Source organism: Onychostruthus taczanowskii, unplaced genomic scaffold, assembly GCF_017590055.1.
Source record: "Onychostruthus taczanowskii isolate IOZ18803 unplaced genomic scaffold, ASM1759005v1 scaffold8, whole genome shotgun sequence".
Taxonomy (NCBI): domain Eukaryota; kingdom Metazoa; phylum Chordata; class Aves; order Passeriformes; family Passeridae; genus Onychostruthus; species Onychostruthus taczanowskii.
In genome coordinates this window covers 14,229,974-14,256,743 of record NW_024505892.1, presented here as the reverse complement: position 1 = coordinate 14,256,743, position 26,770 = coordinate 14,229,974, and the positions used below count along the sequence as shown (strand labels likewise).

The window sequence follows — 26,770 nt, the reverse complement described above, 5'->3', positions numbered from 1 at the left end:
GCTCTAGAAGGGTCACACCTAGACTTGGCTGCCCAGGACCATCTTCAGGCGGCTTTAAATTATTTCCAAGTTAAGAACCTCTCTGGACAACCTGTCCCAGAGCTCAGTCACCACCTCACCACCCCCACCCCCCAGTAAAAAAGCATTTCCTGATGTTTAGAGAGAACTTTTTGTCTTTCAGTTTGTGCCCATCATCTCTGGGCTTGTCACTGGGAGTAACCCAACTCTCTACTCAGACAAAAACCAAAAACTGAAAAAAATCAGAATTTACAAGGACTAAAGGGAGAATAAAAATAAGTGCCTCTGACATTTTAAAGTACATTTTAGGTAGCAATTTTGCTATAAGAACTTCATTTACGTTAATGCTTGCATTCTTTTGCAAAATTTCTCTTTTTCCATTTCCCAATACAATGACTCTTTATAGACTTCAGCCCTTTAACTGCTATTGTGTCCTAGTTTTTTCTGTTCTTTCCAAATCTTTATCTTATGGCAATTTCGTTCCTTTGTACATTTGCTATAGTTTGTAGGTGCCTGTGTGCTTCAACTACTCTTTGCATTTTAAAATCTTCTCAAAGAAACATGCTCAATAAGTTGCATCATTTCCATACATTTACTTTACTACATTCAACAACACAGGTATTTGACATTTAATATCTTCCTCACTAAAACTTTAAAAAAAGCTTTTTAAAATGCTCACCATTTTCCAGGATGACAAATGTTACTGAATTGTTTGATCTGCTAACTGAGATCAGAGTATGCACTGCACACAGCATGATCAAAGCCAGGAAAGTGGACACCGCCAGTAAAACCCACAAGTCTTTCCCTCAATGCATGAAATCTCTCAGAGAAAGGCAATCACAAAAACCAGTCACCAGAAAACAGATCAATACTTCAGTACACCAGTATTACCACGGACCAAGCCTAGCAAAGTAATTAATACCTATTATCCAGTCACGAGAGGTAAGTCAAATATACTGCCTACATGCACCAATTTTTAGTGCTCACACTTTAAAACAAATAAAGGTGATCTTATTTCTTATGACAAAAGTAAAACATACAAATAACTGATTATATGACAACATTAAAGCTACAGATGCCAGAAAGAAGAATCTCCCAACATTTCAAACAGATGTATTTCCATTCACTTGGTAGGTGAAGAGCCGCTCTGAATTGACAACTGTGTAACGAAAACCCCCTGACCTTCTGGCCAACAGCTAAGTGACTTAGCTTTAGCTTCAAGGCTTGATGCCACTTTGTAAGATTTCTCCAAGGGAAGTAGGATGGACTTCCTGAGCACAGACACACATCACCTCAACACAAAAGCCAGTAAGAATTCAGGTCCCTGGGAAGGCTCAGGAATGAGGGCTCACAGCCTGCGACCTGCTTGCTTTGTGCCCTCCTGCCACAACTCCGCTACATGGGAAAGTGGCCTCTGTTCCTGTGTTGGCTTCCCTGCAGGCCCTCAGAGCACTACCAAAGGCAAACTTTCCTGCCTGTCCACCCCTGGGGTGAAGCCCCCATGCAGTGAGCAGCTTAGGAGCACCCCCGGGGCAGGGCCAGGGCAGCAAAGGCAGCTGGTGCCCCAGAGAGGCCATGGTGCACAAATGCTGCACATCTCCAAGAGAGAAACACTTTTTTTTTTTCCGGGAAAAAAAAGAAGAAAAGAAAAAGAAAAAATAGATATTTAGTGCAAGCTTCTTACAAGACATGTGAAGATGCAGTCACAGTCAAGCAAGCCAGCTGTTCTCTGCAGTAGTCTCGTCAAATCAAGCTCCCTTTACCCCCATGAGCAAACAGATCTCACTTTCAGGTCCCATCTGTACATAAAGGACTCCAGGTCTGCCAATGTGATTTTGACAGTCTGAATGACACAGCTTTTGAAGCTGTTCAACTTCTTTTATCTGCCTGCGTGCATGCTGAATGCAGCCATCCTACATGCTGTAAATAAAATAAATACGTATCATCATTCATCACTACTGTTTTGACAAATATTACATGGAACAAAGAAGCAGGAATTGTACTGGGAGCCCATGTCAGGTCCTCTATCTGTCACCAGTTAAAATGTTCCCCACTAGGCTTTCTTTCAAAAAAACACATCAGCCCTAACTATAACAAGTGGCAACTGTCATTATTAAATTGGCCTTCATTAACAAGTGAAGGAAGTGGGGGAGAAAGGAAAACAGAGACCAGCATTATGTCACTGTAGGGTTTTCATCACTGCTATGTGCGGTTGTTGTTCCTCTAGTCTCAAAACATACATAAATCAACTTCAAAACACTCAGAACAGGGAAAAAATATGATTCAGATATAGGGGTACATTAGATTCTGTATGAGCAACAGACTGGTATGATTCAAATCAGGCAAATAAATTACTGGAGTGGCATGGAATAAATAATTAACAACTGTTACGACCTTTTCCAGTGCAGAAGAAAAAAGATCATTGAACAAAATCTGAAGTACAGATATTTGAACAACAAAGGAAATACTTTTTCCACACAACCCATAGGTAAATTGTACAATTCATTGTACAGGATGGGTCAAAATTTTACACTTGATGCAAACGGCAGTAAGGCAAATTCACAAAAGAAAGTCATAAGGACACAAATTCACAGAAGTCAAAAGAACAAGACCTGTGTACCTGGCCCAGAGAGCTGCTGAGCTGCAGACTCCTAGATCTGTATCAGAAAAGCAAAATTAAAAGCCTACTGGTGCTTCAACTCTTGCCTGTGTGTTGACTACCAGTCACTGTCAGAGACAGGACACCGTGCCATCTGGATGTTTGATCTGATACCCTATGGATGCTATTAACTACTGTGGACAAAGCCTTTCATGCTGCCCTGTCTCAAACGAGTGACAATTAATTCTATTACGAATTCTATTTTAGGATTAATTCTAAATTAATTCTAAAAATTGCCTGAGCCAACATTAACTGGTTTTTTTTCCTTATCTCTCTGCCTCTGGCAAAATCTGCTCTGTATTTCTTTTGCAATCTTGTTTTCAAAAGGTCAATATTTGAAGTTTTAAGTATCTTTTATTTTCTCATCACATCAAAAGTTCAACTGTATAATAAAGTCAAAATTCTGTCAAGGGACATTTTAAGAACACTGAGCAGTATATCTATAAGCAAACTAATATAACAACACAGGCAGCTTAACATACTTCTGTTTCTGTAACACATCAGCATAGAGCCTTACCAGACCAAATGCTTAAATCACAATTGCAATGAACACCTGAAGACCTTGTGAAACTCCTTCAATTGTCTTAACACCATAAAGTTCAGGCAGAAACCTCTGGCCCAAACAATTAAGCAAAAGGTACCTAAATGGTACAAGAAAGTAGGACTGAACCATTTCAGAAATACAGATGGGGTTTGGAGCAGATGTAATTAAGACAATGAGTCAGATGAGCCAGACAAAATAGCACTAAGAATGAGGTAAAGCTGAAGAGTTTCATTTCAAAATAAAAAATACTAGGAAAACAGAAAAGTAAAATTAAAGCATGGCTAATGACAAACTTAAAAAAGGAAAAAGAAATTATTCCATTTTTCAAACGGCAACTTATCAGAAAGTTCAGAAGACTGTTTTATCACAACCATAAAACCAGTACTACAGTAGACCGGTACTAGTGACTTCTGTCAGAAGTCCGAAAGTACACCAGTGAAGACCACGAACTGAGAAGTGCTAAACAACAGATTTCACACAAGGGTGTAAAGCAGACTTCTCTGATCACACTCCTTTTACCTGCACCCCTAAATATCTGGAAATAGCATCCATCTGTGGATCCATTCAAAGCTACAATGAAGAGGATGCTTTGCACAGGTATGACAAGTTTGGACTGACAAAGACAACTGCAGTGTCCAAGAAAGCTTCAACAGAGTCATTACTCTGCCTTTTAGCTATTTCAAGTAATGTAGGTTTTAAATTAAAACAGCCATTCTATTTTTAACTTACAAACACCAAACACACATTAGTAAGGAGAAACTGGAATTTGCAATGTCTCCCTACTTTTATAAACCTTCAGCCACCCTGTATGTATAACAACCCTTGGATGCTGGTCACAAACCAGAATGTTTACAATGCTCCAATTTACACAAGACTCTGTAGATAAGAATTCATGGCATGTTTCTAGTCACCTGCAGACTGCCTTTGGTTACACTCTTACAGGACAGTAATGACTGAAATCTTTCACTTAGAAGACAACATGTGCTCCTGATCCCAGTGTATAGGGAATGCCAGATAGAAACCACCCAGTACTGGCACTAGGGATTGCACCAGGACTGCTGGCAACAGGTGAGTGCAAACTTTAAAGGCTGAAAAAATTATTGCAGCTGTCACATTTTTGCATACCTACTCTGACTGGTATCTCTCTGATTATCCTTCAGAATAGTCACCTTCTAGCTTTTCACAAACACTGATCTCACATAAAGAGATTCAAAAGGAATAAAAGAAAAGGCAAAATATGGTAACTTAGTTATTAAAATATTTTTAAAGAAAAAGGGTGAAACTGTAAGGGGGCAGGAAGAGAATCACAGAAATGTCACCTGAGAAAAAGCAGCAGTGAAATTAAAGATGATGATGATGACTGTTGTTACTATTATTATTGCTACTATCATCATCATCATTTGCTAATTTGTGCCATTTAAATAAACATCTAAAAGGGCGGCCATGTGGAAAAATCCCCCATCAATAATGCCACCATGAAGTGGCAGCCATGCAATGCAGAAACCAATCACAGGTTGCCAGAAGGTATAATAAAAGCACAGCATGATGTTCAGGGTGTGTTTGTTTAGAAATTTAGAGCTGAGAGCATGGGTGGACCCTTCAAAGTACTAAGTCATGTTAAAGACTTTTCTTCTGCCCTCAATATTTAACCTGTTTGCAGACAATAATTTGGCATGGGTAAAGAATTACAGTTCAGATAACAAACATGGCAGCAACAAAGATTTCATTTTATTATCTTATAACAAGGAAGATCCACTTATGAAGAAATCTATAAAAACCAGAATGGTTTAAATAAGCTCTTGTCGTTGATCTTCATTGGCCTATAGCACTCTGATGGCTCCAAAAGGCTTTCCTTGGGAAAGACAGTAAGAAGATATCACCCAAGCCAGTAACATCCAAAACCTCAAAAGGATGCATCTTTACCCTTCTGTGCTTCATCCTACAAAACGGAGAATTACTTGAGTATTCTGTGCTTAATGGGCGGATAAGGGTCCTAATACACCAATTCCAAGCAATTCAAGCAAACTCATATCTCAGAAAAGCAGCTTTGTTACTTGTACCAGCACTGCCATCTCCTTTCTTGCAGCTGGTCACCCATGGGCAGGGAGGAAGGGCCGGGCAAAACCCAAGTGCAGCCTGCAGTCTGCATGTCAGCAAGGCAGCCTGCCTGCTCTGCATCAGATCCAGGCCCAGGACATCCCACTGCACCATGAGTTCCACTCCTGTATAACAACTCACATTTTTGTGTTAACATTTCAGCATGCACTTCTTCTCTTGCCCTTTTCTGCAAGACTTGTTTATTTCAACTGAGCTATTTTTGTCTATTTTGCATCCCCTCCCTATGCTCTTTTATCTGCTACTCATATTTTTTCCATTCCTTTCAGTAACTGGGAACTAATCCCTTTGTGGGTGGCTTGCACAAGGACAAGCTCAACAGACCTCTTGCCTGATTTTTATTTAGTTATTTATTTATTTTTAATCTTGCCTGGCTATGTATTTTATTTGGCAGCTTTATGTAGAGATTTCCTTTTAGTGTTTTAATTCAGGCCATAGAGGCCTCAATAGGAAACTTAATAAATGATCTAAAATAAATAACTATGACATTCAAATGGTTTCACACCACACACGGGCAAGAACAGAGCTGCTGCAATAAAGCATTTCAGTGATAAAGGACTTCACAGGCCCAGACAAGAGGTAAAATCTAAAGGCACCATTATCTAATGCCTTTCATCTGAAAGGACCCTGGAGCACGTTGTTATACAGCTTTGTTTATGAAAAGGAGATCATAAAATAGATTAATGTTCCAAAAGATCCCGCATTCTATTTCTACTAGAGTTTGTCATGCACTTGTAATTTTTAAAAGCTTTTTGATGTCACCTGGTTTGGCATCCTTGTAACTGAGAGATCCTGCCTCCATCTTTTCTGCTCTGTAGCTTGACTTGGTCACTTACTGCTGGCATCTTTCACTGAAAAAAGCCCTACAGAACAAGGGAAGCAAACAAAGAACTTCTGCTCCAGCTTCAGGGATAGCCTGGCTCCAGGGTCAGATGAGCTCCAGCTACCTACAACACAGAGTGTTGTAGGTATGCAGTGGCTCTTGCAGCTGTGCAAGGTATAACCATTTATCATCACTGGTGGTAGCAACACAAAGCAGACAGGCAGCCAGACCTCGCTGCTCAGCAGGGCTGTGACACACCTGGGCTCCACACACGGACCAGCAGCAAAGCACGGCCGGGAGCCCATTCTCCAGCTGCTGCTCAGGTAACTTCCAGAGGGACAAGCACAACCCACTGGAACAAGGTGCCTGCTTGCTTTTATTGGTTCTGGGAAGGATATCGCAATAGTGCCCCACACAAAGTCCAGTCATGTGGCAGAGAAGTCAAAGCACCCAATTTTCTCTTAGCACCCGAATAAGATCTTTGTTCATCTGCTTCCAGAACAATAACAAAGTGACAGTAAATTTCAAAAGAGCAGCCAGAGTTATTAGCTTGCTAACAACCACCCAAAAATGAATACAAATTGGTGAGCAGCCTTCCATCAAACACTTCTGTGACTGTCGTGACTAAAGTTGCTCCAAAAATTTTCAGCTGATTAAAAAACCTCAGAACAAGCCTCTTATCTTCAACTATTATTGGCTCACATAAATAGAAATCTGTGTCTTCAATTTTAAATGAACTGTTTTCAAGGCTTCCCTTCTTACTCATCCCAAACAGTGAATGAAGAAAGCAGCAGACTATTTTTTTAAGCAGAAATAAAAAGATGAAGAGGAGTGAGCAACTGGCTTTTGAAAGCTTTTTTGTATTTTAAGTGAAAAGTTCAAATACTCTCAATTTGTAAAAACAAAACCACAAAAAACCCAAAACAAAGTTGTCACTATAAACAGATTTGACTAAAATTTTACAGAAAATCTAATATGTTCCACTAAAAGCAGTAAATATTTAAAAAATAATAACCCATCTTTCTCTATTAGGGAAAATACCCATCTCACAAGAATAGTAGCTAAATCTACACTGACAGAAGTTATCCATGAGCGCCATAGCACAGTATGATGGAGCTGTCACTGTTAAAGAATACTTGTAAAAATAATTTGAAAATTAGCCATCATCACATTGGACAGTGAATCTGAAAAAGCATTCTCTGCTGCAGCCTGGAAGTACAAAAATTATTTTAAAAGACATTTAACCCTCTTTTTAAAACCTCCAGTACAGTTCATGCACCTTCTGCAGGTTATTTTATGGGTCTCTGCCTCATTTTGGCAATGTAAGGACTAGAAAATGCAGCCTTAAGGTTGATTTATTTAACAGTAGCAACTGTATACTAAATGAATTTGTTCCCATGTGTATTCAAAACTCACTTCCACTGACATTCAAGATAAAAAGTTAACACCTCAAAGTTATCACAGTAAAGAAATGCAACAGTATGTTCCATTAAACACACTTAAACCTGTTTGAAATACATGTTTCACAGAATATCTAGAAGAGCAAACCTACATTAACCTACAATACCTTCATTACTGGTGAGGATTAAAAGCTCAACTTGGTTTTTTGGACCATGGAGGTATTTGCTGTAGTGGTGAGGATACACTAAGCTGGCTGATAAACTGCCAATTTTCTCATAATTTCCCATCATTTCTCAAGTGATTCTGGAGTTAATTGGCAATAAGAAACTTCAATTACTGACTGACTTTCTTCTAGCTTTCACGCCTACCCAAGGGAGTCACACAACATGCTTCAGACTCAAATACCTGTGATTCTCAGTCTTAATAATCACTGCAGCATATAAATACACCACAGATTATTTTCTTTTTAGCATGCTCTTAAAAGTCAAGCTTAATAAGAACATGTTAGATCTGACATCACTAATGTTATTATCAACAACACTGAACTCAATTATTAGAACCTCTCATTCACATGAAGCATGTTATCCATCCTTTGGGCACAATCCTCATCATTACAATTGGTCTAAAGCTCAGAACAGGTGATCTGTAAGCTGATGAATTGACTGAATCACAGTGAGCTGGATGTAAAACATAGGTAAATATCCCATTACGCTGACTGCTGTACACCTAGGTTTTGGGCTTTGAAGGTAGCTATGCTGTCCATTGAGGAATTCCTTGAGATTAGCTAGATATATACAAAAAAACCTCACTGTACTGATGCCCACGTTCAGTGGGGTCAAATATTACTCATGATCAAACTCTGAAGATGAGTCACGTAAATTTATTTTTAAATTGGCTTGTGAAATCAGATACCCAGAAGAATACCAAGATTAAACTGACAAAGACAAATGCCAAGAAATGTTGCCTACCTGTGTAGAATTATAGTATCAGATCATTTAATGAAAATTAATTGATTTATCTTCACAGTTCCAAAGACAGAAAAATTAGCACTACCGTTTTTCAGAAAATGAGAAATACACCCAGGTTATGGTAAAAATCTATGTGTAAAAAAACAAAAAACAAAAAACAAAAACAAAAACAAAAAAAAAAAAAACCAAAACAAACAAAAAACAAACAAACGACAAACAAACAAACAAAAAAAACCCACCTTCACAGCAACACTGAGCTGTGGAACCACTAGACTTTGTTTTTCTTCATGCCCTTCCCTGCATACTTACTACCTTCCTAAACAAGTAATATGGAACTTGTTTGGGCAAGTTTCCCTCACCCACAGGCACCTCACAGGCACTGACTGGAAGAGAATAACAAGGAGTCAAAAAAAAAAAAGAGTATGTATCCAGGTAATTGAAAACTGAATCACAATACGTGTGCACCAAGACATTCAAAGAAATGAACTGACATGGTAAATCAAGTGCAGCTAATGCTGACATTACATAACTTCTGACAGCTCAATCTTTCTCTCTGATACACAATGGCTGTCTGACAAATTGCTCAAGTTTTACAAAAGAAGTAGGATACATGTTGCTCCTGACATCCACCATCAACCCACAAAGCGATGAGCAGGACTGATATCTACTATCTACATTTAACTAACAGCTATTAGAGTTGTCATCTCTGGTTTGGATCACTCAGCGCAGAGGATGAAGACACTGTGATGACATCTAATAGCTGTTTATGAATTCAGGACATCACAACTATAGATGCAACCCCAAAGCCTGGCAGAAAGGCACATTAGAAAAGCAGCAGGCAGGCTTGCCCTCTTCTCTGCCACCTATTCCCTCCAGGTATTCCTGCATCTTGAATCCAAACAGTCCCAAAACTCCCACTCTACCTACACTTCAGGCTCCTTCCAACTTCTACCTAAATTCTGAACTCTTTCCTCATTCTCATAAAAGCTGCTATCACTTAATGTGAAATTAATTACACATTAGATGCCTACATCAAGTAAGTAAAAACCTCTGTGTAGGCTGGAACAGATTCTAGTAAAAGTACTAATGGATGCCCACTAGGTAATACTATATATTTTTCAATAGCATAATAATAATAATATTAATAATAGAGTGAGTAGAAGGAAAACTAGCAGCTCAGTTGCCACTAGTTTTTGCACCAATAGTTTAAAAATAAAACTTTAATAGCAAGGTATTTCTGATACTGTTAGTAGTCTTAGAAAAAACAACCTAGGAGACTAGAGTGCCTTTCATATTAAATAGCTTTCAAATTTCTGTCCTTAAGATAACAAATGTAAAGACCACAAGAAACTTAAAAACCAGCTGCCCAAACTCATCAAGTTTAAAACCTTTTTAGTCTGTCTTATTCTTTTCAAACAGGTGATACACTTACTACTAAACCTCGGTGCATCTCAGTATAAAATTCTCTTGCTCAGAAATTACATTGAAAAAACCTCAAATGAAGTCATAAAATGCCTTGTGCATAGCATACAAATTCTTTATATTGTGCTTTCTAGTCGTGTGGACAAGATGGGAATTTTTCAAACCTGGCAAACTTGTTCTGATTACAATTATGCATCAAAGCTGCAGAAAGAGCAATTAAAATGTGAACGAGGCATTATGAAAATATTCTGTATGTATGGCAACAAAATTACACATATTTGCCTCAAATGGTAGTATAGGATCACCTGGTTTTAGAGAAGCCTCTTATCCCTTTAAACGCTTTAGATGGCTCATTTTAGCTGTCAGTAGCAAGACCTTCAGGATGGCAAAATGACCTACACCTGTAATTCCTGACACCCACTGCCTTGCAGTAAACCCAGTCATCTCCCTGACCAGTGCAATCACGAGATCCCAATTCTCCACTCCAAGGCAACTGAGGAGGAGGCTGGCTGAAGGAGGACAATTTTAACACTTACTAAGTGACCACAGAGAGGAGAACCCTTACCATAATTAATTCAAAGAAACACCAGCTTCAGACAGGCCCTTTAATAATACATAACAACACTGTGTCGAAACCTAATTCGAATCTGTTTATTCAACAGAATAACTTTATGGTAACCATAAGGCATAATAACAAGGTATAACTGGTTTCATAAATAGTATGTATGAAAATGACCGTATCAAAACCTCATTTGTTAACCTCCCTGCTGGATTTGTTTCTTCTGGAGAAAGAAGTTAGGGCAGGACAAACTCTGTCATTATGAAGAACTCTCAATTTGAAGCACTGCTTCAAAAGACTTCTCATTTCCTTCAAATGTGAACAACATCTATGTATATGCCAATAGGTATTTCTCAATAAACAAGCCTTGGTTTACATTTTTATAACTTGCATAATTGTTGCTAATATTCAAGAAAGCTAATGACACAAGATTTCTCTCACAAGTGAAATGCAGAGTCTGGAATCTCTAGTCAGTAAGAGGACTACTAAGTCTGAAGAAACCATTGAGAGTATTATTCTGGAAACAGTAAGAATGCTAGAAATGCAGTGAAATGTAAATAAACACATAGATGATGATTTTTCATAGGAAAACAGTAATTCCTACTCTAACAGCTGTGATCAATGGGGTATCTTCTGGGCAAAAGCAGAATTGCTAAAATAATGTACATGAGAAAATATCTATCTTAGACACTAGTAAACATAACTTATGCTAAGGCCTCATTTTGTACAGTAAACTAATCTGAGCCTGGATGGAAGAACAACCAATGTTCTTCCATTTCATATATTCTCAAGACATTACCAGAACAAGACTGGTAATGCAAACTGCATTTGCATTACCAGTCTTGTTCTGGCAATGTCTTGAGCTAGGCATAGGCTTGAAATCAAACTGCAGCCTTTCTTAGCCACTTAATCCTCTGCATATTTTTAAGACACCTTATTTCAAGGAACTAAACATTTTGAGCATCCATTCCTTAAAATAAACACAACTCCCTCCATAGCAACTCCCTTTATTAATTAATCAGACATTTGACATTTTCGCTTCTGTGCAGCAGCTGGAACCACAGTTCCATTGTATGCTTGGAGGAAACTGCTAGCTGAAGAGCAAGATATTTGTATATTATCAGGCTCAAAAAATACCACACAGGACCAAATTAGAATTGGGGAAAGGGAAAGAAGAAGAAACAGGATCCCTTTTCATTATGCCCTGTTGTATCCCTTACAAACTAAGCTCTCTAGTATGCCATCAACACTCCTTTTACTCAAAGCAGAGCACCAGAAAGCATTCTCACTCTATCCTCAAAACAGCCTTCTGGGGTATCTTCACATGTGCACCCTTGACAGATAAGGTCATTCCTCAAGGTCCTCATCAGGGAAGCTCCAAATCACACGGAATCACAGAATGAACTAGACTGAAAAAGGCCTTTGAGATCACCAAATCCAACCTATAACCGAACACTTCCTTATCAACTAAACCATGGCACTGAGTGCCACATCCTGTCTTTTCCTGAGCACATCCAGGGACAGTGACTCTACCATCTCCCCGGGCAGACGATTTCAGTGCCCAATCACTCTTTCAGTAAAGAATTTTTTTCTGTTTAACCTCAACTTCCCCTGGCACAGCTTAAGTTTAAATATCCTCACTTTTAGTATTTTGTAATCAAATAATCAAGATTTTTGAGTTTCCTTTCTACCATTATTTTTTTCCACTGACATAATTCTCTGCTGTGTCTCTACCTGAAGGATGACCTTGACATTCCTTTTGGGGGAATTGGTTTTCCTGTAAAACTCAACCCCCTCTAGCTCTTTCAGGTTTGAGGCTTTAGGGCTGTCTCTTCCCTAGGTGGAAGAACTCTCTTTTTGCCACCTTACTCAGAAGACTGCATTTCTTCTTTAACAGGCTGAAATAATCACTCTTTCCCAACTTCTCCAATATCTCTTGCAGGTGCTTACATTTGGCCCCCTCTCCAGGACACCACTCAAGACATTAACAGGACATGACCACACTGCTGATAATCAGCATTCTGCTGTTGGCCATTATCCTCTGGAAGCTCCATCTGTGGAACTGACTGCTGCCTTCTGCTGACTGTCAGTGCCTGCCAGATCCCCTGCACATCTGCCCAGCTTCACAAAGCCAGTGCCATTCTCCACCCCAACAACATTCTGAGACTGGCTGCACTCCAGCTGCACCTGTGGTTCCTGCACACACCTCTCCTAGGCAGGGTGCATCTGCTGCTGCAGGTTTCTTCACACTTCTGCCTTGGCTTTCCCTGATGAAACAATTACTTGCCATTCTCATTTTACAAGCAGATGAGCCAACTCAGTAACCGGGGCACTGCTACCTTGTGATAGAATTTCCTCCAGAAGTCTGATCTTTCAGTGTCTACATTTAGCTTTTTTATCACTTTGTTTGAAGCAAGGCTGTAGGTTTCTACAGCTTACAACAGACTCACGTTCTGCAGCTTCTTCTAAAACTTTTCAAACACCATGATTGGTGCATCCTTCTCTTCAGCTCAATGACAATTTTCCTTCCCAAATTCTGTTTCTCTTATGAAGTCACTCACATCCAAGAGCTTAACTTTCTTCTGCATTTTAATAACCACTGCCTGCAACTCTGTATGAGTATTTTGGCTATGCTCTCCAACTCTTTGACTACTTGGAAAACCATATGGATTTCTCCTAAAAAAAAAAAAATTGCTCCTCTTCTAGCACAGCAGTTTGTTCCTTTTAGCCAAACTTGAATGGATTCTTTCCACACTTTTGTATACTTAGCACTTCCTGCCTGCCTTCAAGAGCTGGTTTTTGTTGCTGCTTCACCAATTTTTGGGCAAGAGATTTCACTTAGATTCACAAATAGATTTCACAGAGTCGCAGAGTGATTGGGGTGGAACCTCTGGGAATTCTGAGCTCCCTGCTCACAAAGGGACATGGATTTACTTGCCCAGGACTGTGTTCAGATGGCTCTTTTCATTATTTCCAAGGACAGAGACTCCAAAACCTCTTTGGGCTATCTAAGCCACCTGCTCTCACAGTAAAAAAAAACATTTTCTGATGTTCATGGGGAACCTCCTGCAGTTTAGTTTGTGCCCTTTACCTCTGTTCCTGGGAACCACCAAAAAGAGCCTGGCTCCATCTTCTTTGCACCCTCCCTGCAGGTACTTAAATACATTAATAAGATTCTTCTGGACCTTCTCTTTCAGCTGAATAGTCCCAGCTCTTTGTCTTTCCTCACAGGTGAGGTGCTCCAGTCCCTCAATCATCTTTGTGGCCCTTCTCTGACCTCTCTGACTGGGGAACCCAGAACATGATCCTCCCGGTGTGGCCTCACCAGTGCTGTGCAGAGGGTAAGGACCACCTGCCTTAAACAGCTGGCAATACCTCTCCTGGTGTCACCAGGGACACCTTGGTTTGCTCTCTTTGCAGTAAGGGTTACACTGCTAGCTCATGTTAACATTCTGATTAGGGTAGTCATCTACGTACATTTCATTTCCTTAAAATAATAGTAATAGTAATAATAATAATAATAATAGTAGTAGTAGTAGTAGAAAAACCAATGCATAAGGACACTATTTCCCAGTATACAAATATGTCAAGTAATTCTAGAATTGGAATATCACAATTCCAATTAAAACCATAAAACAGCATTTCTTTTGAAAATGTACAAAAATTTCCCCAATTCTCATTACTTCCCTTAACATTTGTATCATACAAGTGGATTACTCCTCTTTAAAGAAGTTCCTAATGCAAAGAGGATATTGAGAACTCCTTCAGAAGTTCATCTATGTTCACAAAGGATTGCTATTAAAGCACAGATGCTGGTTGCCCAAGGATAAGTGCCTACAAAATATCTTTTGTCTGTCCTACTATATTCTAGCTACACTTGACAAGCAGTTACTTGTGACATGTTTAAAGTTATATTGTGAAATGTTTATAGTTTGTAATGGGTATCTTATCTGTTCAGACTATCTGTAATCTGATGAACTCCTCAGGGAACTGTTTAAACCAAGGCAGTGTCCTTAATGATTATTATGGCTCAGAAATGACATCATAAAACCTAATTCCTCCACTATTCAGATGCTCAATATATATGTATGCTATACAAGGCCTTCAGAAGTTCATACTAAATTCTTTATTGAAGACTTTACTCAGAAAGTGCTCATATTCCAAGCTTAGGTATTCACTGTCTAATAGGTGAATAATCTCATCTATTCAGTACATCAACAGGTCCTCATCATTAAACTTATGTTAAAGAAAATACACTTATTTCCCTTGAACACACAAATTATCATGTGGAACAACTGCTTCTATACAGAACAACAAAGTATCTTCACCCTAATTCAAAAAGCAAGAAATGACTCTCAGGCATGTTATCATCTTCAAATATGCATGTTGTTATCTTTCAGCAATTTTTTGAATAAAAACTTGTGGTAATTTCTGATGTAGGTGAGCTTGATTCCACTTCAAACTTTTTGAGTAGAATTATCTAACAACAAAACTTTAGCTACATGTTATGTCATGATAAAACTTCAAACTGCATGGATGACCCACTTACAAATATAATTAACTTTGTTTAAAAGCTGACAGTATTGTTTTCACGTCATATATTCCTTGTTCACTCAGCTTTCAGATTAATTATCTAGATGCTTATTACTACAAACCAGAAAAACTGTAATTTAAAATTTTCCAAAGCTGATGACCTAACCTTTGCAGGAAACAAACTGCTGCATGACCTACAAGAGCAATTTCCAAGGAGCAGATCAATGCAGCATTACCAACTCTCATTACTCAGCAACAATTGTGGCAATATTGGATGGTTTGCTTCAAAGCCACAACTGCATAAGAACAAACATTGAACAGAGAGGCTGGGATTCTGAGGCAATTGAGAAAAATGGACAGAAAGCAAAGGCTTTTCACAAAAATATTTGTGAAAGTAGGAGCTGAGTGTGGCTGGAAAAAAAAACCCAGTAGCACAAAGAAAAAGAGTCACTGAAAGTGGTCACAGTTCTTAGAGTGAACGAGCTATACAGGAGGTGTGCTGGTACACAAGTTTAGGCCATACCTTGGCATTTGGAAATTGATACATGGCATAGCAACAGGAAACAGCAAGACTCCTATTTGTCATTTAAGGGAAAAGGATCAACCATTTCCAACTGATTGCTCCATTTATTTTCTTTAACAATTCCCCTAAGAGAAGGCTATGAAAGACAACTCTGCATGCCATGGAGCACATTTAAACTTCAGCAAAGGTTGAAAAGACTGGCAAAAGACTATCAAAAAGGTTCAAAATGTATTTTGCCTCTTTTAATATTTGCTTGAAGAAATAAAAGCACTCAAGCAGCCAGACTAAGTGCAGAGCAGGCAGCTCAAGAAGGTGCATTGAGGGGCCTGCATGAAAGCCCAACGTGTCTGTCCTTTCTGCAGCCAGGCAATCAGAATAGCCTGGCAATACCAGGCACAGCACAAATCAAACAGAGCCAGCACAGCCAGGCACGGGACCTATTGCCCTACAAAGTCACTTCCCACTAGTTCTGCCTCTCTGCAGCATTATTTTTCTGTAGCCATAATGGTTTAAGGACAGAGGAAGGACATGGATTGAGGAAAGATTTAGCATTGTATCAGGTAGGAGGGATGTAAAAACCACACAGGCTTTCAGAAATACAAGTCCTTCTTCAGAACCCTGTATGCCCAAAAGCCTGTATGTCTTTTCCAATTGCACTAGCTTGCTTTAACAAAGAGACAGTATTTCTGCCAACAAACGTCCTGTCTTCTTTGTGCAGAGACAGAAAAACAGAAGAGAGATCTGCAGTACCACTGCAGTTTACAACAGCGTATGTCTTGTACCGCTGAGGCTTCTAAAGCCAAAAGCCATCATCATGGCATCATTCTACCTCAGGATTTTTTTAATTATTCACCAGTAACAACTGTTCCAGCTGTGTCTGAAAGCAACATCTGATACAAGGGATCCATACTATAAAGAGTCACATGCTGATTCAATTTTTCTGAATCATAATAAAAATCACATTTAACTTTCAAATGCCAGTTACATTCAAACAAAGTTTAAACAAACAAACAAAAAAGTTTCCCAGTATTGTCTTACTGTATTCTTCCCAGTGACACTACAAACCAAGAAACACTACTGAAAAGGCTTATTTGTTTGGGTTTTTTAAATTTATTTCCTAAACAAGCAATAGACTGCTGGAAAAAATCTGCTCTGCAAGATACATAAAACCTTAAAAAAAAAAATGGGACTGGATAAAGAAAAGCTTTCTTTCTTTCTTTTTAAAACCAGGAAAAAACATTTTTAAGCTCCTTGTACTCTAAACCAAAACAAAACCAAGAACTGTGCAGACTTCCATAACTAATGTAGTATGAAAACCAACACATATTGAATATTTTTAAAGGACAGTGTTCCTTGGAAAAGCTGTAACTAATTCATTTGACAGTCCAGCTGAGATAGGTTTACATCCCTATCTATTAAAACCTGTGCTAAATGAAACAGGGTGGGTTTTTTGCAGCTGTAGACATGTGCATGGAACACTCAAATAATGACAAATGTGAATAATTTCCTTTATCTTTACAGTAAAAAATGTTATATATGCTCAATAATGTATTCAGCTTGTTATTTAATTAATTGCATATAATTTGCATATACTTGTAATACTTTTTAATGCTTCAGTCTAGCAATTAGCATACTGATTCTTATTAAATATATCAGAGATGTCTTTTTATTTAGCGCAGTCAAAAAGCAAACGTACACCTGCAAAACATTTTTTTAAGCACTAGCAATTTAAAAAACATTAAGTGCCATAAAAATTGGTACCATCTTAATAAGCTAGACACGACAGAAACCATCAGAAGAAACACTTACAATGGCACCATCCAAACAGTTAGACTTGCAAAATATTTCACTGGAAGGAAAATCCCTATAAGGCCAATTGAAGCCTCCCAAATTAAGTTTGGGCTTTTTTTTCTAATTATCTTTCACAGAGCCCCCTGAAAAATCTCTCCCCAAGAAACTCAAGATGGATCAGATGCTGAAAGTTGGTATGTCTGTAGCACTATAAAAAAAATACTCAGTCTGGCATGCTTCAGAGCCTACTGGTCACACATTTTGTATCACAAAATGCAATATTTTCACCCCTTACCACAGAATAAATGGAATATGCTTATTTTAATTTTGTGATTCTCCTTAGTAACTACAAAAAAAAAAGAGGTTGTTGCAAACTCTAACAACTAAGCAAAACAATTGGAGAAACACAAGTGTGGCTCACACTACAATCCTTTTAATTCTCAATTATTGTTCAACATGATGAGTCATTCAAATCCAGAACTGTAACATGCAAATCAGTAATTCAGTCCTGGGGATTCCTCATTCTTGTTTGCTCTCATAGGCTACAGGCATGTTATTAGAATCAAAAAAGAAACCAAAAAGATTTCAGTGAATCTCTTCAGCAGTCGTAAAAAGATTGCAAAAATCCATCACAAGCATTCACCTTCTTGACTCATTTAAAAATAGTCTCACATTCTTGCCACAAGCACAGCGCTGCCACATTACCTCTTCTTCTAGATTTTCACTTTAAAACTGAAATACAATGTAGTGCTCTGCCCACAGCACATTGTTAATTACACCCTAAATGGAAAACATTTAGCTTCTATATTGTCACTCTTCCATTCTGTTCATTTCAGCATTTTATATTCAATAATTGAACACATACTAATGTTGCAGTAGCACTGTATGACTGAAAAGCAATCAACTTCACTTGGCACCCTAGCTTTATCCCAGAGAAAAATACAGGTACAAATCACCATTTATAAATAAACTCTAAAGTAGCTATAAATCACCATTTCTGAGGACAAGACAGTACAATATGCTTCTAGAACTGGTCAGCAAATCAAACAGGCTCTTTTGAGTTTTAAGTCAAGCCCAATCTAAGGGCCCACTCTGTGCAACAAACGTGGTTTGAATCAGACACACATACCAGCATGTGCTTGCAAAATCAGCATTTTCCATTATGAATGATGGTACACAGTAGAGACAATGCTGTTGTTGGCTTTTTTTAACAGGAGAATATGAACACAAAACATTTACTTCTTATGCAAATAGTAGCAATAAGCACTGCTGCTCAATATTTTCTTTCAACAATCTTTCAGTAGACCGACTTAGAAGAAAAGGTGTTTTCTAAAGAAAAATATTGCTGTCCATTCAACTACATATCTTTAACATTCCTACTCAAATCAGTGGGATTCTCCTATGAAAGGATTAAATTCAGTAAGCCTGGTGAAGAGCGCTGTGTAACACATCATCTTGTAAAAAGGAACTTTTACTTACAACGATGGTCAGAAATACATGACAGGAGGAAAATCTGATAGCAGCCACAGACTCGTCACAGAAAGCGAGTTCCACTAAAGCCACTTCTCTCTTCCTTCAGTCATATCCCACCACGTCAGTTTTGTTTTAGAGAGACATAAATTGGCAGTCTCTGCTCTGGTCACTGACACAATTCCTGCTGTCAGGAGGATTACTGACAGGAACACAACTCTTTATTAATCACAAGCGTGACCCAAACAACAACAACAAAAATATTCAAATAGAGAAGTTTAACTTCATTTGAGTCTCTCCGTCATGCCAATCGCTGTTGGCTGAAAGGATGTGCAAACAGGACATCTAAATCCACACAGCAATGATGCAGTGACCCAGAAAGAGACTCTAATGGCCAATGGAGTAAAGTAAGCAAAACAAGCCAAACCCAAAGGACAGCATGCACACGAGCATCTTCTCCACTTAAATGGGCACATACTGAAACCTAGTCTTGTATTTCCAACTTCTGCAATAAGACTTCACAGAAACAGAAACTTCCTATATTGTTCCCAAAACATATATTACACAAAAGAAGATAAACAAGTGCCCAGGTTCACTGAAAATTTAGATAATATGGAGAAATGAAAAGCGATTATTGTGCCACACACACTTAAAAATAATATGCAATTTGTAAGTGAAAATTAAACAGACAACTAGCTGTCATTCAAACCAAAATACTAGATTCAAGTATCATTCTTCCCTTTGGGAAAATGTGGCTGTAATTTTTTTGAATGAACCTGATACAAATATGTACAAGAATCTGTCTTTCATCTATACATATAGAAGTCTGTAAGATTTACCATACACCCACATACCTCCATACACACAAAGCATGTGGAAGCAATTATTTCAGACAAGAGCAAGTATTTGATGGCTGCTCCCTTTTTTTTTCCTTAAAAGAGGATTGTTACTAATGTTACACAAGAACCAAAAATACACACTTCTGAAACTTTGGTGCAGCTTGGGCTGAAAGGCCAACATACATTCTCAGAGTCCACCCAATTAAGTAGCAAAAGAGACAAGAAAAAACACACTGTAACTTTGGTGTATCTTTGGTTTTCATTTCAGTACTTAAAATCTCATTCCACCCACCAACCTAGCATCAAATCTTTGATTTGAACAGATTCTTCTCAAAGAGCACATCCAAACACATCCTAACTAAAAAGCAGAAAACAAACTGTGCCCTCCCTGTAGCCTAAGACACTTGCTATGCTACTGCGCATCACCTGCACTTTCCATGAAGCTTTATACAGAGAAATAGATGGGTGCCAGGAAGATGACAAAGCACAGCTGAAATACCAGTTTATATCAACAGATTTATGCCTTTCAGAAAACATGAACGGAAAAGCTTTTGTGTCATTGTACTCAGGACAATGCTTTGCGCACTGAAGTTACGGCATTTTACTGCAAGGCACTTCTCTGAGAAGTCACACTTGTGTTTTTTTCTAACAAAATTTTTCCAGATACAACAACAGCTATCTCCTGTCACAAGCCGTTCCAGTTTGCAGCTTCTGAAAATCTGGCAGACTTCAAGCAAGCTTTTCTCCCACTGCCCTGCCTTTCCATTAGTCTTCCAGGCCAGACTTCACTACCGTGTGAAAGCAGTCGACTATCACAGCTTTTAACTTCCATTAACATGCATTTATTGCATTTGCTTGGAAACTGGCAGGTGCTGGGGAGTGAAGGAGAAAGTAGGCCAGACCAAAAGAAGACACATTTCCAGAGAACCTCCCACCATCAGTCGTGTATGCTTGAACTTGCCAGAAAAAACTCCAGTTGACCCAAATCCTATTTGGATTAGTCTTGAGCCTCCTTCACACCACTCTGTCAAATTCCAAGCAGATATACTTAAACAAACAAACAAACAAACAAAACAAAAAAAAAAAAAAAAGAAAAAAGGTAGCTATCATTTTCTTTAGAGTGTAACACACATTTTGCTTACCTCACTGTTGTGGCCCCTCAAATTGAAGTTGATTCTCTGAGGGGTGTTCCTGTCCCTCCTGCAATGGCTGGAAGTGAAGGTGACGCCTACAACTCCTCTGCCATTGCCCGTTGCCAACCAGCCTTCCTCATAGTACCGCCTCCTGCACACAGGTTTCTCCTTCTCACTTTTGGGGACTCTGCCTTTCCAGGAGAGGCAGAGGATGTTGGAATCGCTGCAAAGAACAGGCCCATGTTCCACTGCTGCATACATGCTTTTTAAATATTTTATTTTTTGACATAAGAAAGTAATATGTCTAGTGCACAAAATTTAACTCAATTTTTTTTTTTTTATTGATAAGACTGACCTGGATAGATCATTGAAAGGGAGGAGGATGGGGTCAGTGTTTATAAATATCCACCAAATGCATAGTGAAAAATTCCTCTATAAAAGATGATGGCAGTTGGCTAAGAAAAAGTAACACTTAAAAAAAAATTCAGGTTCATTTTTGTTTTGAGTCTGTAGAGTGGGGGTGCACTTATCCTTTGGAGAAACAGCTACTTCATAAGAGGCGCTCAAGAAATGGTTAAGTCATCTTTTTGCTCAACTTGATATAATCTTTATTCAGCCTGAGATTCCAGTTTAGCGTAATGCAATTCCAGAGACAAAGAGTTGCAAATGTGTAGGTTTCAAGTAACTTAAGGCTTTTAAAACTTCCTCCAGTCAGATTTTCTTCAAAAGTTCAGTTGCAGAAATTTAAACACACGCACATACATATATATGTATATATATGACATTCCTCTTTTCCAAGCTGCCCTCTGGCGTATCTTTTCCATCTGATGTATTTCTGCTGCTAAAGCTGAAAGAGATTGCATAAAGGGAAAAAAAGGCACACAAACTGTGTGAAACAACAGACCCGAACTTGTGCAGGCACTGGTGTGCCAGGCCAGTTGGAAAATCCCTCTTGGTACTGAACCGCTCCTTGGACTCAAAAGTTTTTGCAATCCAAAGCCAATCCAATTTTCACCGCAGCACTTTTTTTCCACCAGAGACCCAACACAGCCTGAACTGTTTATCACGCTATCTTGCCTGCTTTCCCACTTTTTGCTGCCACACACGAATGAAAAAGAACCCCCTCTTCATTTATAGCAGAATCAAAAATGCTCTAAAAGCTTTTAGCTTTCAAAGTAGGTAAGTTTGCCTCAGGTGAACCATGAAGTTCTCTCTCCTGCGAAACAGGCTAAAATGTCAAGATGTTTTTCCTTTACTTTTCCCTTTTTTTCTGCTACAAGGAATCACAGACTTTTCATTCTACCATAAAAAACAAATGCCAGAATTCAAGCACATCAAGTAAGCACTCTGTCAAAATCTTCTAAAATTCAGGGAAGGAAGAAATATAGTCATCTAAAAAAGAAAGAGAAGCAGCATTAAAAATCTGACTTCCTGGGTTCACTATTTCTCTAGGTATTTTCCTTGCTTGTTTGATAGGATCTTTCCTTCTTGATGCTTGTCTACAGCACAGATTCATAGTTCCAGACACAACATTTGCAGCTGTACAAGAAGGAAACATATGAAGTATTCCAATCGTTTTATTTGAATAACATTTATGAGCTCAATTAGCTAGTATTTATATCACACTAAGTGAAAAGAGGAAAAAGGAGAGGGAGAAAGGATATGCAAGTTTGATGACCTGGTTAACTCAAGAAGGACGGCGAGGTTTGCTCAGTTCAATGCCCAGACTTGTCCCATAGTTCCTCAACTTATTTACTTCCAGTCATCATTGCTCAGCAGAAGGTCACCATTTATTGTCCATTCACAATCTACTGAGCCCAAAGCGAAACGTGCTGAAGACCATACATTATGCCTCTGCTGGAACTAAATCAGTTTCCTCTGCCCTCTTGATCCTTCTGTTTCCCTCACAGCTATCGATTTAGATTGTGGAGGTATTTATTAGGCTTCTTCTGCACAGAGGGTGTTTTTTCTTTCTCTTCTTGCAGACTTTTTTCACCCGTGAAGACCATGTGGAAAGTTGAACATTACTGGCAGGTGTCTTTCCATAGATTACTGATTCCTGTGCTGCGAAGGTGCTCCATCTGGTTATCAAATTAATTTTCATCAATTGCAAAGCTCTCAGGAATATGCCAGAGCAAGTCTACGTGATGACAAGAACATGTGTGTTTTCATGTACATGCAGTGCACACACCAATCTGGTACTCAGAGCTGCATCTCCCTTTTCAGTTTAGGTGTGGTAATCTTGTAAGACGCCCGCTACTCAAAACTTGAAATCCCTGGATTCTTCCAACTCTGCAAGGCAAAGCACACACACACATAAAAAGAAAAAAGTGAATAAAAGATGTCACAAAACAAGTTAAAGATACTGGTACTACTGTTACAGTAATTGAAGTATTATGATTAAGAATTTTATACTGGACTCCTACACAGTGTATTATATATAGAAAAAAACATTATTCAGAACATGCACATTTGGTATATGTGTATTTGATAGACACACAAAGATGAACTACAGAATTTTCTTTTTCACCTCCAAAATTCCCAAAACTTTTCACAATGGACGTGTATAGCTATTGAAATGTATCTGGGAAGGATACTTTGGTGAGGGAGGAGGGGGAAGAGCTTTCTCCTGGGCACAGTCTCTGGGGTAAAGTCTTAAACATTTCACAACTTTGAAGTGAAGATGGGGAAGGGAGATGCTAGTGATAGAGCAGGCACAGGGTTAGACCCCGAGGCACACAAACAGAATCGCAGAATGGCTGACCTGGAAGGGACCTCTGGACATCATCTGCTCCAACCACTGTGCTCAAGCAGGGTCATCTGGAGTCAGTTGCCCAGGATTGTATCCAGGCAGTTTCTGAATATCTCCAAGGATGAAAACCGTATGAATTCTCTGGGCAACCTGTGCAAGTGCTCAGTCATCCTCACAGAAAAGTGTTTCCTGATGTTTAGAGGGAACCATCTGTGTTTCAGTTTGTGCTCATTGCCTCTGGTTCTGTCACTGGATACCACCGTTAAGAACCTGTCTCTCTCATTTAATTCCCTCCCATCAACTGTACACAAGACGAAGATCTCCTTAAGCTTTTTCTTCTCCAGGCTGAAGTCTCAGCTCTGAGACTTTCCTCACAGAAAAGATGCTCCAAACCATGAAAATACAGTACTGAACTTATCAGTCTCAAAGAGACTGGGAAGATTCCTCCAGGTCTTAAACTACTGCTTTGAAGAGATCTAAGGTACTTCAAAATTAAAGCTTTAAAGTCTGAATCAATACAGATGAATTTTAAAACCATTCAAATCCTGCTTAAATCTCCATTTGAAAAAAGGGAGAAAAATTCCCCAAAGTCAATTTTATACAAAAGAGTGTATACAAATAAAGCACAAGAGACCAAGCAAAAGGCCATTCAGGATATTCCAGTAGTTGTATCCAAAGTGCACACATATGCACAGTTATTGCATCTACACAGTTACTGCTAAAGAGAGCTCATTTAAATTCAGAGCTGCATTCATAATAGTCATCAGAGCTGTAAAAATGGTCTTGTCTTTGTTACATAAAGCACTATACTAACCTCATGTTTCCTGTAATTAACCACTTATTTCATTCTAGCATAAACGTATTAATTAATTTTGTTTTAAAAAAAGGGGACTAGATAAGAAAACAAATTTACAGACACAAAGGTGAAGTTGTAAAGTAGTTTACAACACTACACAGTTGGCTGACTTATCAGAAACACTGTCCCCAAGATTTGGTGAGTCACTGTCGGACCTCTTCAGCACTACACCTCACTGAAGTTTTAAAAATAATGGTTGCTATTACTTTCTTTTCCATCATGGCAAGATGGTGATATGACAAATGTCACCTTTCCAAATTTCTGGTACTTATCAATTACAGCCCAGAGAAAGTTCATATATAGGAAAACACAGAAAAACTTTCAGAGTACAATGGTTTGTAGACAAACTTCTGCATTTATCCTATAAGCAAACTTATATCCTCTGAAGGATCAGTGTCATTGTTTCCATACCCACTGATACAATGGTTTGTAGACAAACTTCTGCATTTATCCTATAAGCAAACTTGGTCCTCTGAAGGATCAGTGCCATTGTTTCCATACCCACTGACATCCTCCTAACAGACATCTGCATTCAAAAGCTGACATTTTATTTTAGCAGCATGAGTATTATGATGCAAGCCTTTACTAATCCCACAGAGAAATAAAAAAAAAAATGTTTACTGAGAAAACAAAGTCCCTGAAATGTCAGAGCAGAGATAAGCACTAAACAGAATTGTTTGAACTGTACAAGAATCATGAGTTTACAAGTGGATTTTAAAATACAGGTAACTATAGATACAGCAGCTTTGCATAAAATCTGTGTACAACTTCTGCCCTTATTCACTGCATATAAGATTAACAAGGTTGAGAAAAGGACTCATCTGCATCTTGGTCAATAACCTTCTCTCACCTTAGTCTCATTTACCATCACTTTCAAGATCAGACAGACCAAAGGCTTCTCCTCTTAAAAATATCCTAACTGCATTAGAAATGCTGGTCAGGGAGAGATGAAAATCTAAAATAACTACAAAAGCAATAAAATCAGCCATTATTCGAATGCATTACTCAAATACTTTCCCAATACAATAGAACCTATGAGAATATTTTACCTTTGAATAACTGAGGATCAATACTACCTTTATGTTATATTCAGAGACAAGAAAAAAAAAAAAGACTTTTAAGACTATAGTATCAAACACTCAAAATACAGGCTGAATTAAGACTACATATATTATAGATTAATGCTTTCCATTCCCTCTTCATTTCCATGCACTCTGTATTTCCTAAGAAATAATCTAAAAGATTGAAGTGCTAGTCTTCCCTCTAAAAAATTCAGCAATTTAGACACTCCCTTTCTGCCACCATTACAGCAGCCTCACAGTTCTGCTCATTTTTGTATTTTGAAACCAAGCTCTTTGTCTTGTTTTTCCCCACCATGGAACACCAGGGTAATGGCTTCCACCTCTGTTGTGAAGTGTATAATAGCAGAGGATAAAAAGCGTGATAGAAGAGCTGGGTGTTACCTGCACAGTCCTACCACTAGTCCTAAGTCAGTTTGGGCTCATCACACAAACAGAACTTGGTCTTCCAGATGGAACTCATTCTAACAATTTTTAACTGAAGATTTTTTAAAATCAAACTTCATGCACCTTTCCTTCCACAGCAGTGCAAGGACTAATCACAGAAGTGCACCACAATCTGATTTTGCTGGTAAATTGTTTCTGACACTACTAGGACAATAAATATCAACGAATTCTCTACTTTCACTCTCACTTAAAAGGTACTTGAAAATATCTTTTCTCTAGATTTTCCCTTTAACAAAGGGAGATGGTACTTGAACTCATCCTTTAATACTGTTGAGTCTAAGCCCAGTGATGTAAAACATTTCAGTACAGACACCTAATGAGACAAAAACATATTAGACCTGTGACACAGGAAAGCAGGATCCACAACTATTTTATTTCATTTTCTTTTGAAAGCATAGCTCTTGTCAAATGCAAAACCCAGCAGCAAGTTATGTTTCTGCATGACAGAAAATTTAGGTATTAATTTTTAAAAATGAGCTGATAAACAGTAGCTCTCTTATTGTAATGTCAATATTTAACTCATCATTTTTATCTTCTGTTCCTACTAACTGATACTTAAAGTGTGTTAAGCCACAGTTGGACAACCAGAAAAGTATTTGTTTGTCCTCATGCGTCTTTCATTGAGGTTTCTCTTTTGTTGACAGAAAGAAGCCAAGCACAGCCAAATGTACCACTACTGCAGCAAGCTCTTCAGCATTTCATATTTATTCAAACCCCTACTCTTCAAGGCTGCAGAGCAGAGAATCTGAAGGCAAGGATAAAAGGGGACTGGGAAGGGAAGGAAAGCAAAGAAGGAAAAGTGAAGTGTATATACACTATTTCTGAATTATTATCTCCA

At 38.4% G+C, this 26,770-nt stretch overlaps 1 protein-coding gene across 1 annotated transcript in view; it reads right to left on the bottom strand.

The window, feature by feature from the left end:
* Positions 1 to 26,770, bottom strand: part of TULP4 (TUB like protein 4) — a 143,616-nt gene that overhangs the window by 94,164 nt on the left and 22,682 nt on the right. Inside the window, 1 exon segment of the mRNA XM_041423641.1 lies at positions 20,808 to 23,090. Coding sequence (XP_041279575.1) covers positions 20,808 to 21,059 — 252 coding nt within the window. The 5' untranslated portion in view covers positions 21,060 to 23,090.